The 18,409-nt window shown below is 32.0% G+C and overlaps 1 protein-coding gene across 1 annotated transcript in view; it reads left to right on the top strand.

The window, feature by feature from the left end:
* Nucleotides 1–18,409, top strand: part of PlexB (plexin B) — a 102,808-nt gene that overhangs the window by 32,440 nt on the left and 51,959 nt on the right. The window contains exon 6 of the mRNA XM_065514718.1: nt 12,235–12,935. Coding sequence (XP_065370790.1) covers nt 12,235–12,935 — 701 coding nt within the window. The remainder of the gene's footprint in view (nt 1–12,234; nt 12,936–18,409) is intronic.

Below are 18,409 nucleotides of genomic sequence, written 5' to 3'. Positions count from 1 at the left end.
CTTTCGAAAAAAGAAAGCTTAGATACTCTCCTTGAAGACCTATTTGGTCGCTTATTGGGATGCGAGTGGGATATCTATCACAATAAATATTTTGTAACTCAAAACATGCAATTTTTGACTTTTTTTGAAAGCTTTCGAAAAAAAAATATAAACATTTTTTTATATTTTTTTTCCGAAATCAAAACTTTTTTGAAAACTGATTTTGTTGGCTTAAAACAGTTAAAAAACATTTATTTTGATAGATATCGAACTCGCATCCCACTAAGCCACCAAATAGGTCTTTGAGGAAAACAACTAAGCTTTTTGAGTAGGTTTGGTTATAAAGGCAGTTAGTTTCAACCAGCTCAATTGGGTCCATGAATTGGTCCCTTTGTGTTACCCTAACGAATCCATCCTCCTGACATCCAGAGTAGATAGATCCGCTAGGCCGTGCAAGAACGGACTACCTATTGTCGCAGTCCGAGCCCCTGCTAGGGCAGGGAAAAGACAGAGGATATGTTCAACCGTCTCATCCTCGTCTTCATCATGGCAACTCCTACAGAAGTCATTATATGGAGTATTCAATCTCCTAGCATGCGCACCTATCAAGCAGTGCCCCGTGAGCACCGATATCAGAGCTCGTAGCCTAGCCCGATGTAGCCCCGTGAGGGACATTGACCTATGATGGTCAATTGCTCTATAAGAGATATTTTCATAATTTTTTCACATTTTTATTCCCTATTATATTCTTAATAAATCCCAATGAGATGATCAAAAGATTCTGAAATTTGTTTAACAAAATTTTTAAAAATTTGAAAATGGAGTTTTGAAACTGCCGTTAAAAAAATTTTATTTTTTTGTTCATACCTAATAATAGGTTGTTAATTAAATTACAAAAGTAATTTTTTAATGGCAAAATTTTTACAAAAACTGAAAAAATGCATTTTTTCCCCTTGTAAATGCATCTCAAAACTTCAGAGGGCTTGCGGCACGTCTTAACCCCAACCTAAAATTTTTTCAGGATGATTTTTTTACTAATGTTCACCAAACTGGGGGGTGAGAATGGCCAAAATCCAACTTTCGCCTAGAGCCGAAAGAATAGTATCTGGAGTCACACTGTCACCTCTCTATTCGCTTGTGGCGTACGGTTGATTTTTAAGAGAAAAAATAAAAATAAAAAAGCGTGTTAGTGTTTACAGTTACTTTTTACTGTGGAATTTTCTACAAAATAATAAAGATCTGTAATTTCGATTTGAATTGGTTTTTATTTTCCCAATTTTTACGTGATTATTAATATCTTAGTTGCGTGTTAAAAAAATCTCGAGGAAGCTGCGTCCCCTGTTGCTCACACATCACTGTATTATATATGTCTGCTTCGTCTTCAAAAGCACATTTATTAATAATCAAAAAAGGATGTACATTAGTGATCTTAAAAATAGTTAGTACTAAAATACTGTTTACTAGTTACCAATGACAGTGTTGTCATATATAACTTATTAGTAACATTAGGGTGGTTACTATATATGTAACATCCCCCTTTTTTTAAATAAATGTATTTATAATACTTAAAATACTTAAAAAATAAATTTTTACAAATTTAGCCTATATAGGCGGTATTATTTTTCTACCATATTTTGAGGTATAAAATTCATTATTATCATTATTAGAAATATTTTCATTATTTACATTTTCATTGTGATTTATATTATTATTTTCATTATTTATCATTGAATTATTGTTATCATTATCATTACTAACATTAAAATCAAAATAAATATTTTCATTATTATTATAATTAAAATTATGTTTTTTCATAGATTTGTTCATAATATTGTTGGATTTCCGAGATGTTGTCTTCATTATGTGTTGCCTATTTCTTCTGTATACTACACCCTTTTCATCATCTATCAAAAATGATCTTGGTTCCTTACATTTTCTCAAAATTTTACCTTTAAACCAAACTGACATTGGATTTGTCTTGAAATATATCTGTTCACCTATTTCAATTGGTTTTAAAGTAACTGAATTTCTATTGTAATTTTTCGATGATCTTAATTGTTTTTGTTTTAAAAATTCATTCATTTTTTTCGATTTACCAATTTCGGTTTTAAATTATCTGTAACAGATGGTAATTTGGTGCGTAATTTTCTACTCATAAGCAATTCAGCAGGACTTGGCATATTGTCTCTTGATACTGTACGGTATTGTAATAATGATACGTATGGATCTGAACCAGAGTCTTTACATTTATACAAAATATTTTTTATCGTCTGAATAGATCTTTCTGCAAGACCGTTAGATCGTGGTAAGTAGGGACTTGACGTTATATTTTCAATACCCCAATCAAGACAAAATTTTTTAAATTCTTTCGAATTAAAGGGCGGTCCATTATCTGAAATTAAAATTGTTAGAATTCCGTGTCTAGCGAAAACTGATTTTAATTTCGTTATGACATTTACAGATGAGTAACCAGAACTTAAAAGTTCTATTTCAAAAAATTTCGAATAATAATCAACAATTATCAAGTACATCTTTTTATCAAATTCGAACAAATCACATCCTAATTTGTACCAAGGTATGTGTATAATCTCATGATTTTTTAAATCTTGTTTAGGATTAGCATTTCTGTAAGTTAGACAACTATTACAATTTGAAACCATATTATAAATATCGCTATTTATGTTAGGCCAATAAATCGAGCCACTTTCCAAATTTTGGCAACCTCCTCATGACCCTCATGGACATATTCTAACATTTTCGACCTTAAATTCCTTGGAATTAATATACGTTTGCTTTTAAACAGAATACCTTTTACTTCACTTAAATCATCTTTAACTGAGTAAAATGGTTTTACATCTTCATCTATGTCTTTCTTGTTATTTGGCCAACCCTCTTTTAGATATTTCTTAAGTTTCTGAAAAACTTCATCATTTTCAGTTTCCTTTCTAATGTTCTCAATTTCTATATCAGGTAGTGCTATTTGGCAAATTAATGAATTACATTGTAAATCAATGTCTTTATCTAGATCAGAAAGTATCTTTGCCTTAAGTGGGGCCCTAGACAAGGTATCAGCTATAAACAGATCCTTGCCTGGCTTATAAACCACTGTTAAATTGTACGATAGTAATCTCAACATAAATCTTTGTAGACGTGTAGGAATGTTATATAAAGGTTTGTTGAACAACGGGACAAGAAGCTTGTGATCTGTTTCAACAGTCACATTTCTTCCATATATGTACTGATGGAAACGTGTGCAACCAAACAAAATGGCAAATAATTCCTTTTCAATCTGCGGGTAATTTATTTGACTTTCAGTCAATGATGCAGATGCATATGCTATTGGGTTGTTACCATGCATAATAACTGCTCCTACTGCAAATTTAGACGCATCGACTGATAACGTTAATGGTTTTTCCGTATCATAGTACGTTAAAACAGGTGCTTCAAATTCAATTTGTTGTTCATTATTCCAACACCAGACTGTATCATCTTTCAAAAGATCTCTCAAATGCTTATTTTTGGACGACAAATTATCTATAAAAGATCCTAAATAGGTAATCATACCTAAGAAGCGTTGTAATTCTTGTTTATTTGTTGGTACTGGCATTGCCAAAATAGATTCAATTCGTCCTTCATCTGGTCTTACACCACCCATTAAAAATGTGTCCAATAAACTTAATTTCCTTCTTTAAAAAAATTGATTTTGTCTTGTTAAATCTCAAGCCTACCAACTTGCCTCTTTCCAGGACTTTATTTAAAATTTCATTATGTTTATCAACACTTGGTGCATGGATCAAAAAATCGTCCATATATATCACTAATCCTGATATATCACCGAAAAGTCTTATCATTTCACCATGAAAGATTTCAGGTGCTGAACTAATGCCAAACGGCAGACGTAAAAACCGATACCTCCCGAACGGAGTGTTAAATGTGCACAATCTAGATGATTCCTCATCTAGCTGAACCATCCAGAAGCCAGAATTTGCATCTAGTCGACTAAAAATATTAGAACCACTCATACGTGATTTACACTCGTCAATTGTGGGAAAATCAAATCTAGGCCTATTTATTACCTTATTCAGATTACGTGGATCTAAACCAGCGAAATGCAACAGTTTTTAGGTATTGTAGTTGTATGAGTTGAGAATTATTCTCTGGCAAAAACAAATAGCTGAAATAATGAAATAAACAATCATAAAAGCGTAACACAACCTGCTTCTATCAATGCTCATGCGAGACTGACTGTTTTTGTACAATGTGTGTGCTTGCGTACATGTGAAAATAAAAACAAGAGAGCTCATTTGAGAGCTCATTGCATTTCGCTGATCTAAACATAATCTTAGACTACCATTCGCCTTTGTGACTAACACGACTGAGTTTACCCAGTCTGTAGGCTCTTTTACCTCAACAATTACTTTTAATTTTTCCATCCTTTCAAGTTCCTCCTTTAAAGGCTTGTGAAGGCTAAATGGTACACGACGCGGTGGGTCAATAACTGGCTGACAATTTTGTTTAAGCTGTAAATGACACTTTTCCTTAAGACACCCTAACCCATGAAACATATCTTTATATTTTTCCAAAATGGTTTCACAATTTATTGTATTGACTCTTTTGATTAAATTCATTTTCGAGGCCATTTCTAAACCTAGAATATTGTTACACTTCATGTTTACAATATAAAAATAAGTTTCATAAACTATTTTATTAAATGAAAATTCTGTGAAAATTTTTCCAACAACCGGTATCCTTTCACCACTAAAAGTAAATATATTATTGTATACCTTATAATCGATCTTACGAATATCCAAATTGTTGACAGTGTTGATGGACATCAAGTTCGTCTGAGCTCCGGTATCCACCTGGCAAATTACGTTCTTACCATTTACATCGATGTTGACATTCCATATGTTGTTGCTACTCATTTGTTTGTTGTTGTTTATCTCCTCGTTGATGATTGTTTCATTAAGCGATCCCACAAAAAGATTTTCTTCATCCGAATTTTAATTTTCACCAATCTTTTTGACAAACTTCTTTGGTTGTTGTTTTTTACCATAGGATTTCAAAAAACACATTTTTGCATAATGGTTTGCTTTTCCGCATGCATGACAAACTGCACCCTCTGCTGGACATTTATTTTTGTGAGTTTGACCACACCTTTTACATAACACCGACTTATCATATTGTTGTATTGGTTTATGTTGTTGTTTTTGTTGATAAGTATGGTTGTTTTTGTTTTTTCTATGTTGTAGGGCTGCTACCATCGAGTCTTCTGTTTTTTCACCATGTATGCTGGCCATATTTTCTTTTGCCATTTCCATACTTTTGGCAATTTCCAAAGCCTTTGACCATTCTATTGAGCCTTCACTCAATAATCTTTCTTTTACATTTTTGTAACTATCCGACAGGCCGCAAATAAAAATATCTTTGACCAGACTTTGTCTTAGTGTGTCGAAACCACAGGTGTTGCTTAGATTTTCAAAGGCAGTTGAATACTGCACTATTGACTCCTCCGTTTTTTGTCGGCGGGTAAAAAACGTATGACGTTCCATGGCCAAATTTACCTTCGGTATAAAATGTAATTCAAACCTTTTTAGTAAATTCTCATATTTAATAGTATCAATCTCCTCATTAAACGAATTAAAAATCTCGAGGCACTGCGGTCCCATGTTGTGCAACAATAACGCCACCTTTCTCTTATCGGACTGCAAATCTAAATTGGAAGCCAATAAGTAGATCTTAAATTGTTTGCTCCAATTTTTCCATTCCACGGCCACGTTATGTGCCTTTATGTTAAACGGTAGCATGGTAGAGGCAAACATAACCTCTTTTTCCGCTGGCACGTTGTCCGGCATCTTATAAAAATATTATTGTTTTAATTTGTTTTATTAAAAAAAACCAAAACGACAGAATTTTGTTTTTAAAACTTTAGACACAATTTTGTTTTAAATTGTTTTTTGTTTTATTTTAAAAGTTTTATTTTTCTATTTAATAGCGTTCGGCAACCCGACACTTGACACCATATTATATATGTCTGCTTCGTCTTCAAAAGCACATTTATTAATAATCAAAAAAGGATGTACATTAGTGATCTTAAAAATAGTTAGTACTAAAATACTGTTTACTAGTTACCAATGACAGTGTTGTCATATATAACTTAGTAATATTAGGGTGGTTACTATATATGTAACACACTGTACCTCAGTTTTTGAGTAATTTGAGATCTAAAATGGCGGCTTCAAGATGCGCTGGAATGGATTTAGTTCCGGATTTATGTAATGAAGTTGAGGTTGTACCCAATGGACAATCTGGGGTATCTCAGGGTGACACTATAATTTCTAGACAAAATTTTTACCCGGGGGATCATGAGGGTGATTTTTTAGTTTTGGTTGATTCCTCTAATGTTGACCCTGACAATGAGAAGATTCGTAATTCTCTCTTTCTATATCAGAAGATTAGGAAGGTAAGGATTTGAGTCAGATTGGTTTGAAGGATTTTATTCCAGATACCATTATTTATTCTTATGGGGTGATTCATGGCATTCCTTTGGAGTTGTCGGAAGATTATATTTGTGAGTCTGCAACTTCTGACGTTCATATTGTGTCTGCTAAGAGGTTTGTTAAAAAGGATAAGGACAGTGGTAAGGAAACGCCAACGTACTCTGTGAAGATTGGTTTTCGCTCAGGCAACATTCCGGAGCACATTATTTTGGATTTTTCTCATATTAAAGTTAATATTTACTATCCTCCACATTTGTGGTCGCCTTGGTCACACATCTAAACGTTGTCGTTCCAAGAAGAGATGTTTGAATTGTTCTAATGAGATTTGTGATGGCAATTGCATTAAGAAGTGTCTTTTGTGTGGAGGTCTATCTCATTCTAGCAGAGATAGGAAATTGTGTCCCAAATGGCGCGAGAAGGATGATATTTTGAAAATTATGACCATTAAACGCCTCCCTAGAACTGAGGTGATAAAATCATATTCGACTAATCAGTTTGATATATTTAATGAATATGATGGGAATTTCCCATCCCTACCCGTGGCTAAGTCTACCCCTGTGAAGGATAGGGATCAGGAAGTTAATAGGATTCTTACCAGACGGAGATATAATCGTGTAGTGTATGCGAAGCCTCCACCCCCACATAATAAAGCTAAGGTTTCGGATTTTGAGAAAATCTTTGCTGAATTCTCCTCTTTTGTTAAGGAATTCTTTACCAAGGAGGGCAGTGGTTCCCACCTTCGTGTAAATTAAACGTTGATGTTTGTTTATTTTCTAAGATTTTTAAAGTTGACGATTCAGATCCCAACTGTAAACTTTTGAATTACAATATTTTTTCCAAAACTCGTCCTGATAATTATGGCGGTTGTGCATATGCGTCAGGAAATCTATACATGCCAGAAGGATTGGTTTTTCAACCAATCTGGATGTGATTATTGTAAAAACCCTTAATTTGGACCAAAACTTTACTTTTGTATCGATCTACTTTCCACCAAGTCTATCCACTGACACTTGTGCAGCTGAATTGTCCCGTTTATTGTCTTTTCTTGAGGGCATGCGCAATGTTATAATGGGAGGAGATTTCAACGCTCGTCATTCCCTTTGGGGTGACAGGCTGGACTCTTCCCGAGTCCAGAATGATGGTTCCATCACTTTTCTTCCTCATTTAGATAGCGACAGAGGGACTGTTTTAGATTTGACCTTTGCTAGACTATCTTCTCTATCAGTCCAATGCGAACTTGTCCCATGTGGCCTGGCGGTTCCCATCATTTTCCTATTATCATTGAGATTGGTGCTGTTGAGGTTTCACCGACCAAATTTCTTTCTAAACGCAGACTCTTGTAGAATCTGTCGACAATAGAACTGGAACCAGATATGGATTGTATTACGAACTCCCTTAGGAATGAAATTTCTATTGCAACATTCAAGTCCGGTAAATTTGTGCCCAAGGCTTGGTGGAATGGTGGTCTTTCATGTCTCTACAGGAAACATATTGCAGTAAGGAGTAAGGCTCTTAAGTATCCAACACAGGAGAATCTGGAGGATTCTGTAAATGCTTCGAAAGCCTGGAAATTGGCGGCTCGGAAAGCTAAAAGTAATGATTACAAAAAAAGAATAGAGGAAGTGAATAATCAACCAAATACTGCTGCTGCATGGCGTTTTGTCAATAGTTTGAAGGATTACAACTCCAATGGACCCTCGATGTGGGACGATGATGCTAATGGTTCTTTCTTGAGGCATTTGGCGGATCAAGTTTCATCTAGGGATCGTTTTGTTTTCTCTACTTCTAGGCCATCGGATATGAATATTACACCTTTTTAATTTAAGGAGTTCACTGATGTTCTTGACTCAAGGAAACGAGCCTCTGCGGGGGGTCTGGATCGAGTCACTTATGATATGGTTAAATCCTTGTCTGTTGCATCTAAGGAGTCTCTTTTACACGTTTTCAATCATTTGTTTCTTGATTTTACTTTGCATCCACATTGGAGGAAGATAAAGGTTGTTCCCATTCCCAAGAGGCATGTTTCACTAGATGATTTTAGGAACTTTATGCCGATTGCTCTCATCTCAGTTTTTTTGAAGTTGTTGAATATGATGGCAAATAAAAGGTTGACTAAGGCTGTCGATGCTTTGGGAGTCTTACCCGCTCGTTCCTTTGCTTACAGAGGGGAAATGTCGACGACAACGTGTTTGAATGAGTTTCTTTTCAGGGTGTCATATCTCAAGTCAACGGGTTTGAGAGTTGTGTTGGCATTTATCGATATCAGCAATGCCTACGACTGTGTGAATGTTTCCATACTAAGAAACATTCTACTCAGTCAGGCTATTTCGTTGGATTTGATTGATTGGATATCATGTTTTCTCTCTGAAAGGGAGCTGTGTATGGGTAATATGTCCGTCAGTGTTTTTAATGGACTTCCTCAGGGAAGTTGCCTCAGTCCGATACTTTTTAACCTATACACTGCTGGTATTCACTCTCTTGAGGATGATAGGACCCTGATTTTTCAGTATTCGGATGATTTTCTGATTCTCTCTTTTGATTCTTTTTTTGACCAGGTAGTATCTAACCTTGATTATAAAGTTGGTCAATTTCGATCGATCTGTTCCTCCCTTAATTTGCGTATTAATTCATCAAAGACCAAATGTATGTTTTTTGGCAGACGGGCTAATTTTGATATGGGACTCACTGTGGATGGTTGTCCTATTACCCAGGTGAATTCGCTTAAGTATCTTGGTCTGACCATCAGAAATACTTTGACTGTTAATGATCATTATGATCGTGTTTTGAGGGAATCCTCTTCAGCTACCAATCTTATACATATACAAATACAAGGATATTTTTGACTCGATTCCGTCACTTTGTGAATGTGGCACTAGTGACAAGATTAGGATTATTATTAACAGGAACAGAGGTATGTCGAAGGTGGTCCTTGGAGCTCACTATCGTTCGTCGGTTGATTTCTATAAAATGAGGAATTTTACTTTGGTTGCTGCTGACTCCTCGATAATGAACAAAGGCACTGGATGTGCTGTTTTTATACCCTTCAGCTTCGTAAGAAGGGTATATATAAGTTTGTCATTCCGTTTGTAATTTCTACATTTTTCATTTCCGACCCTATAAAGTATATATATTCTGGATCCTTATAGATAGCGGAGTCGATTAAGCCATGTCCGTCTGTCTGTCTGTCTGTCTGTCTGTCTGTCTGTCTGTCTGTCTGTCTGTCTGTCTGTCTGTCTGTCTGTCTGTCTGTCTGTCTGTCTGTCTGTCTGTCTGTCTGTCTGTCTGTCTGTCTGTCTGTCTGTCTGTTGAAATCAGTTTTCTGAAGACCCCAGATATGTTCGGGATCCAAATCTTCAATAATTCGGTCAGACATGCTTTCGAGAATTTTGCTATTTAAAATCAGCAAAATCGGTCCACAAATGGCTGAGATATGAGGAAAAAACCAAGACAACCTCGATTTTTGACCAATTTTTGACCTACATCTGGATTACTAAGACATTAATATAGACAATATGGATATCTAATGATAGATATTTCAAAGACATTTGCAACGACGTATATAAGACCATATTAAGTTGGACCTACAATGGGTCAAAATCGGGAAAAAAATTTTTAACCCGAATTTTTTTTTTCAAAAAAAAAATTTAAAAAACCAAAAAAAAAAATTTTAAAATTTTAAAAAAAAAAAATTTTAAATTTAAAAAAAAAAAAAAAATTTAAAATAAATTTTTTTCCAAAAAATGAAAAAAAACAACTAAAAAAAATTAAATTTTGTTTACCTAAAAATATTTAAAATTTTGAAGTATAATTTGGTGAAGGGTATATAAGATTCGGCACAGCCGAATATAGCACTCTTACTTGTTAATTTTACGAAACGTTAAATTGAATTTGATGTACATACCTTCTTTCAATAAATTTGACTTCAGTCGTGCGTTTTGTTCTTAAAATTTTAATTTATTAATCATTTCGTTAGCTTAGTGTACAAAGTGCTTTTCCGAAATATTGAAATCCATGATTTGAATTCTGATAATGGAGTTTTATTAGTTATTTGGTATGATTTATAATAACAAATAATCACAGCTAAGATGAATCGCGTTTGCATCTTCTAGGTCCTTTTTTGGGACTTGTAACATTTTCTGTTTCATATCAAAAATTCGAGGTGATAATAAATTTCAAAATTATCAAATATTTAATTAATTTTACATTTTTTGGTTGAAATTTAATGAAAAAAACAATAATTAAAACAAGTATTATATATTTAGTAACATATTTATACTCAATTCCATTTGACTGAGATAATAATTGTGAAATTTTTACAAAATAGAATGGACTTTGCACTTTTGTATATTTATAGTTATTTAATATTAACCATTATTCCAGGCTACTAAAAACTAAAAATGTCAAAGTTGTGCTTTATTGGACATTTTATGTTTTCTACATATATATGACGGTTAACCGGTTTTTTCGATATCGGTTAACCGAAAAACCGGTTTTCTAAAAAATGCCAATTTTCGGTTAACCGACAAACCGGTTTTTTAAAAAGTCGGTTTTTTATAAACACTAGTTGCAGATCAGCCGGAATGACGCCTTCAGGACCCGGAGATTTATATGGGTCAAAAAATATCATTTTGGAAAAAAAGTTCAATTTTGCAAAAAAAAAAAATCAAAAATTGTATGTCTTGAGTTACAAAATATTTATTTTGATTGATATCCCACTCGCATCCCACTAAGCGACCACAAAGGTTTTCGAGGAAAAGGCCTAAGCTTTCTTTTGAGCAAAAAAAAAAATTAAAAAAGTTCCATTTAGAAAAAAAACTCAACAAAGTTTTTGATTTTGCAAAAAAGTAAAAAAAAAATGTTTTGAGTTACAAAACATTTATTTTGATAGATATCGAACTCGCATCCATCTGAGCGACCAAACAGGTCTTCAAGGAAAATATCTAAGCTTTCTTTTTAGAGAAAAAATGGACCATTTTGAAAAAAAAATCAAAAAAGTTTTTGATTTCGGAAAAAAAATATTAAAAATTTGCTTGATTTTTTTTTTTCAAAATTGGCCCTATTTTTCTCTAAAAAGATAAGTTACATGGATGAGAAAAACACCTGCTGGGCCAAAATGAGCCCTTCTAAATCAGAGAGTTCTCGACCGATCTTGTTGAAAAATTGTGGCTGAATAACTATCCAATAGAACTAACCTTGGTGCAAATTTCACCCCGATCGGAAGACAACGATTTCAAAAGTTGTTGAAATATTTAAACTATAGAACATTGAACATATTTTTAAGCTTTCTTTGGAAAATAAGTATTTTTTATACAAGACTTTTAAAATCAACAAGTTGATAACACCATTAGTAAATGTCACGTAAAAACGTAATGAAATTCTAAATTTTACATTAAATTTTATCACTATAACTGCTCCAACTACTTTACACTCAACAGAAACGATTACATTACGGTCGGTTAATCCACTGTAAATTTTTAACTTAAAAATGTTATTGCTATAAAATTATAAGGAAAATTGTAAACATACTCGTGTTACGCTAACAATCATAAATTATCGATTTGCATTAAAAAAATTCAAATTTAATATATTGTTGGTTAAGATATTTTCGCTGTTAGGGATTTGTCGCTGATAGTGACTGACGACTTAAAGAGTATAAGAATATGTGTATTTTTAGCTGGATGGTTATTTTGGAAACAATCTTTTTATGAATGGGTGATAAAAAACTTAATGATAATAACTTAATCTTTTATTTCAGGGTCAATGTTGCATCTCTTTTAATGATTGTACTGATGAACAAAATGGAATATGCTACAGAAATTTTAAAATGTTTACTGTTACGTTTAGTTGACAAGTCGGTGTGTAGTAAGCATCCACAATTGATGTTGCGCCGTACAGAAAGTGTCGTTGAAAAAATGTTAACCAATTACATGGCTATTTGCATGTATGATTATTTAAAGGAATATGCTGGATCAAGCTTGTTTTTATTGTTTAAAGCTATTAAACATCAAATTGAAAAAGGTCTGGTTGACGCCATAACCCACGATGGCCGCTACTCGTTGTCAGAGGAGAGACTTTTGCATGAACAAATACCACATTCAGTGGTTGTGTTGCACATCGTACAAGATGATTTAGACGAAAAGGTGCAATGTAAAGTTTTAGATTGGGACACTATATCGCAAGTTAAAAGCAAAATTTTGGATGCCCTCTTTAAAAACACACCGTTTTCAATGAGGCCATCAGTGCATGAAGTAGACTTAGAATGGCGTCACGGTCGTGGTGGTCATTTGATACTGCAGGATGAGGATTTAACAACGAAAACCATTAATTGTTGGAAACGTTTGAATACATTATCACACTATGGTGTTAAGGAATCGGCAGTTATGAGTTTAGTTGCCAGACAAAACGATGGTTTTAATATGCCGTATACAAAACAACAACCCCACCCATACAATAATTGTAAGTTATATTTTGCATATACATATTTCTTTCATATACATTTTTATATATATATATATATGTATATTAGAGTGTTCCAAGATTGTATGGACGAAAAAAACTTTCTAGGTACAGGCCGTCCCCCCCTCTAGAATTGTTCTATGTATTGTAGAAACACGTTGTGTAAAATATTAGGATGATAGGATAACGTTAACTGGTGGCGCAACGACGCTGAAGTTTTGAGGTGCATTTACAAGGTGAAAATATGCAATTTTTTGAGTTTTTGTAAAAATTTTGCCATTAAATAATGACTTTTACAATTGAATTTAAAAGAATCGAAATGTGCACGTAATTGTCGTTATAATAAGATATAAAAGACAAAAATTGGTGAAAAAATGTTAAAGTTATTAAAAAATCGCCAGGCCATTAACGTGTCTCAGGCCACTAGAACAAGAAATTTATGAACAAAATTAACATATTTTGAGAAATATTAAAATAAAAGCTTATTTTTACTTAAAATATATCCATATTTACTTGTATATGAGTTTTTGTCCTCGTAGGATACCGTTAACCTATTCGCAGGTATGACCAAAAAAATTAAATTTTTTTAACGGCAGTTTCAAAACTCCAATTTCAAATTTTTAAAAATTTTGTTAAACAAATTTCAGAATTTTTTGATCATCACATGGGGATTTATTGACAACATAATAGGAAATAAAAATTTGAAAAAAGTATGTCAATACCTCCTATAGTTTTTCCGTACCTGCGATATAAATTTTGCGATTTTCGAGAAAAACTTATTTTTTGGCCATATTTTGGAGAATGACCAGAATTTCCTTAATGTAATGATTTTTAAGTAAAAGCTATTCAGAATAATATAGTCCAGGTTATTCTAAATATAGTCTGAAAGTTTTACTAAAATCGGAAAACTTTAACCCTTAAATCGTGAAGGTCAAAGTTAAATTTTTTCAATATTTGGAATTTCTCATGGAAAGATAGCGAAATGTTATATATTTTTGGGCCGATTTTGATGAAACTTAAGAAAAATATAAAATGAAGTCTAGTATTCACAATAACAGTACAAAAATGGAAATTAACCCTTAAGAGTATATATATATATATATATATATATATATATTAAATTTTTTTAAATGTTGAAACGGTACCCGCTGAAAACTTTCGTAACCTAAAATACCACCAAAAAAATGTTTTGCTTGCTCTAAGAAAGGCAACCCGTGCCGACTTTCGATTTAGTTTTGAGGTGCATTTACAAGGGCCGATTTTGATGAAACTTAAGAAAAATATAAAATGAAGTCTCGTATTTACAATAACAGTACAAAAATGGAAATTAAGCCTTAATAACACTTGGGGTCCAAATGAGCCTGAACTTTTAAAATCACGAAAAACATAGTCATTTTGACCCCAAGTGCTCTTAAGGGTTAATTTCCATTTTTGTGCTGTTATTGTAAATACTAGACTTCATTCTATATTTTTCTTAAGTTTCATCAAAATCGGCCAAAAAAAATGTAATATTTCGCTATCTTTCCAAATATTGAAAAAATTTACCTTTAACCTTCACGATTTAAGGGTTAACATTTTTCTATTTTAGGAAAACTTTCAGACTATATTTAAAATTACCTGGACTATAATATTCTGAACAGATTTTACTTAAAATTAATAACAGTAAGGAAATTGGGCTCATTCGCCAATATATGGCCAAAAAATTAGTTTTTCTCGAAAATCGCAAAATTTATATCGCAGGTACGGAAAAACTATAGGAGGTATTGACATACTTTTTTAACATTTTTATGTAAAATAAATCCCCATGTGATGATCTAAAAATTCTTCAAAATATGTTAATTTTGTTCCTCCTACATTTCTTGTTCTAGTGGCCTGAGACACATTAATGGCCTGGCGATTTTTTAATAACTTTAACATTTTTTAACCAATTTTTATATTTATATCTTATTAGAACGTAATACTATTCTTAGATAATGATATTTTTTAATCGGACGACAGAGTAAGAGTTTGGAGAAGGCAAAACACTGAATTGGAAAATAACAATATAGTAAATACTGTCAAACATGGTGGAGAAGGGGTCATGTTGTGGGGTTGCATGGCTGCATCTGGTGTAGGAAACTTAGCTTTCTTCGACGGTTCAATGGACAAAACAGTGTACCTTAATATTTTAAATGAAAACCTACAACAATGTGCTCTAAAGTTAAAGCTTGGGAATATTTCGGTTATCAACAGTACAATGACCCCAAACACACAGCCCAGCCCCAGGTGATTGACTCCTCCGCAATCACCTGACATGAATCCTATAGAACATCTGTGGTATAAATTTGCCGAACGTGTAGGAAAGCACCATATTATTAGTAAGACTCAACTTAAAGACGTCCTGTTACAAGAATGGCAAAATATTGGAGCTGATGTCACCAAAAATTGGTCGATTCAATGCCAAGACGATTAAAAGAAGTCATTAAAAAGATAGGTTACCCCACAAAATATTAAACTATTAAAAAAAACTATTTTCCTATTAAAAATTAGAAACTGTGTGAATATTTGTGTCTCCTTAAAATCGAACTTCGAAACATTAGTTAATTTTTTTTTTCTGAAATGTGCCAACTTATGTTTAGTTTTTTCATATATTTCAATAAGTTATACGTAAATAAATATTTTTTTGAAACCCGTACGAAAGTTGTGGCCTTCGTTTAAAAAATATGGAAGACTAAAAATAAATCTGTATGCTGTGTGAATATTTAAGTTCGGCACTGTAAATGTTTTTAATATCAATTTCCATACAAAATTTTCAGTTTTCTTATAATTTTCTCATTTCCTTACAAAGTTACAAAAGCATTCTTGAATAATTTCCTCCGATTTCAAAACCATAAGTTTTGTATTCAATTTAAAGATCATTTAATTATTTATAAAAAATTAAAATTTTATGTAAATTTGTATATTAAAAATTACGTTATCCAAAAGTTCGGTGTACATATTTGTATGATTTGATTATTTTCCATCAAAAATTTAATATAACACCAAATTTTTGTTAAATATTTATTTTGGTTTTTTTATGAAAAATACGTGGTTTTTCTCGAGTTCAGTGCTTTTTAAAATTAAAACGCTGATATTATCTTTTGTTTGCTTTATTTTTAATTATATGAATTAATTTTTAGTTTGTTATTAAATATGAATTGCTTATTCCCAGCAAAAACTTTACTTACCTAGTCAGCCAGCAAGTATAATTGGAGCAAAGCGATAACTACTTATTATTTGACTGAAACACTACTTACCGTTGTTCGAGATTTTTAAAAAATTCAGGGGTCAAGCTTACAAATGTACTTACAATCAGTTGAGAAATAAGTAGTAAATTCACAACAAGAATATGTAGCTAAAAAAAAAAACACAAAAAATATTGCCTTGTGTGGGAATCGAACAGTCACATTATTTGCTTGTGTTTGATAGTCAAGCTGCTAACTCACTGCTCCATGTACGAGTTATTTTATTGTAAGTTAACAATAGTTTTAACATCAACATATAAATGAATATGATATGAACAAAAAAATTAATGGCTTTGACAGGTGGCGAACCACTAACCTCCCGTTTTCCAGTCAATCACACTAGATAGCTGTGCTAAATGCAAAAGTTCATTACCAGCCTGCATAAAAATAAGTACTTATTCTAGTAAATAAAATAATGTGCTGGGTAACCATCACTCCTTACAAAAGAATGCATGAAATAACTAGTGGTCATTACAAAAATTCACAAAATTTTTCCTGGGTTGTTTCCAAATTGATTTAATTCAATGAATAGATTTTTATTTTGTTTTGTTATATTTATATTAAATATATTGTTTTCATAGTTGAATTGTATGTTTTTCAATGTAAAGTGGTACGAAATATTTTTATAAGTTAAATTTGATAGTATAACAACTTTAAAATTAAAAATTGAAACACAAACATGATCATGATAACTATAATGTTTATGATTTCATTTAGTCGTTTCTAAATTTTGCTATACATATTAGAGTGACAATCAGTTGTATGGAAAACAATTTTTGTTAAAATTTTGAAGAGTGCCGGGTGGAATATTGTGACACTAGGCCTAAATGTTAAGTGCTGAAAATTTGAGCCAAATCGGGCAACGATTTCTGGACGCGCATCGAGGTCAAAGTTCAGATATATGCAAAATTTTACTGTTAATATGGAATAAATAGGTGAAACTCGTTAACTTTCTGCATTGTTTTCTAGAAATATGTAGATTTATTTATATTAATGAATATTACATTAAAAAAAAAGTTTTGGAAATTAACCCTGTATCTCATTTGGTTCAAAATGACCCAATACTGTATTATCGCCAAAATTAGAGAAAAATGCAAATTTTTCAGTTTTTGAAAAAATGTTGCTACTAAATAAATACTTTTGCAATTGAATGCAAAAGAATCGAAATATGTACGTAATTATCGTTGTAATGAAATATAAATGACAAAATTTGATTAAAAAATGTTAAAGTTATTACAAATTCGCCAGACCATTACCATTTCGCTATCTTTTCATTAGAAATTCCAAATATTGAAAAATTTGACCTTTGACCTTCACGATTCAAAGGTAATCGTTTTCCGATTTTAGTAAAACTTTCAGAACAAATTTAAAATTATAAGGACTATAATATTATGAATAGGTTTTACTTAAAATTTATAACAGTAAGGAAATTGGACTCATTCGCCTAAATATGGACAAAAAATTAGTTTTTCTTGAAAAACGCAAAATTTCAATCGCAGGTACGGAAAAACTGTAAGAGGTATTGACATAATTTTTTCATATTTTTATTCCCTATTTTGATCTCAATAAACCCCAATGTGATGATCGAAAAAATCTGAAATTTGTTTAACAAAATTTTTAAAAATTTGAAAATGGAGTTTTGAAACTGCCGTTAAAAAAATTATTTTTTTTGGCCATACCTGCGAATAGGTTAACGGTATCCTACGAAGACAAAAACTTATATACAAGTAAATATGGACATATTTTAAGTAAAAATGAGCTTTTATTTTAATTTTTCTCGAAATATCTTAATTATTTTCCTAAATTTTTTGTTCAAGTGGCCTGAAACACGTTAATGGTCTGGCGAATTTGTAATAACTTTAACATTTTTTAACCAAATTTTGTCACTTATATCTCATTACAACGATAATTACGTACACATTTCGATTCTTTTGCATTCAATTGCAAAAGTATTTATTTAGTAGCAAAATTTTTAAAATATCTGAAAAATTTGCATTTTTTCCGAATTTTGGCGATAATACAGTTTTTGGGTCATTTTGACACAAAGGAGATGCAGGGTTAACTTCCAAAAAAAATTTTTAATGTAATATTCATTAATATAAATAATTCTATACATTTCTAGAAAACAATGCAGAAATTTAACGAGTTTCACCTATTTATTCCATATAAATAGTATAATTTTGCATATATCTGAACTTTGACCTCGATGCG

The sequence above is a fragment of the Calliphora vicina genome, chromosome X (assembly GCF_958450345.1).
Source record: "Calliphora vicina chromosome X, idCalVici1.1, whole genome shotgun sequence".
NCBI lineage: Eukaryota > Metazoa > Arthropoda > Insecta > Diptera > Calliphoridae > Calliphora > Calliphora vicina.
The sequence above is the reverse complement of the archived record's forward strand: the minus strand, read 5'-3'. Positions and strand labels throughout refer to the sequence as shown.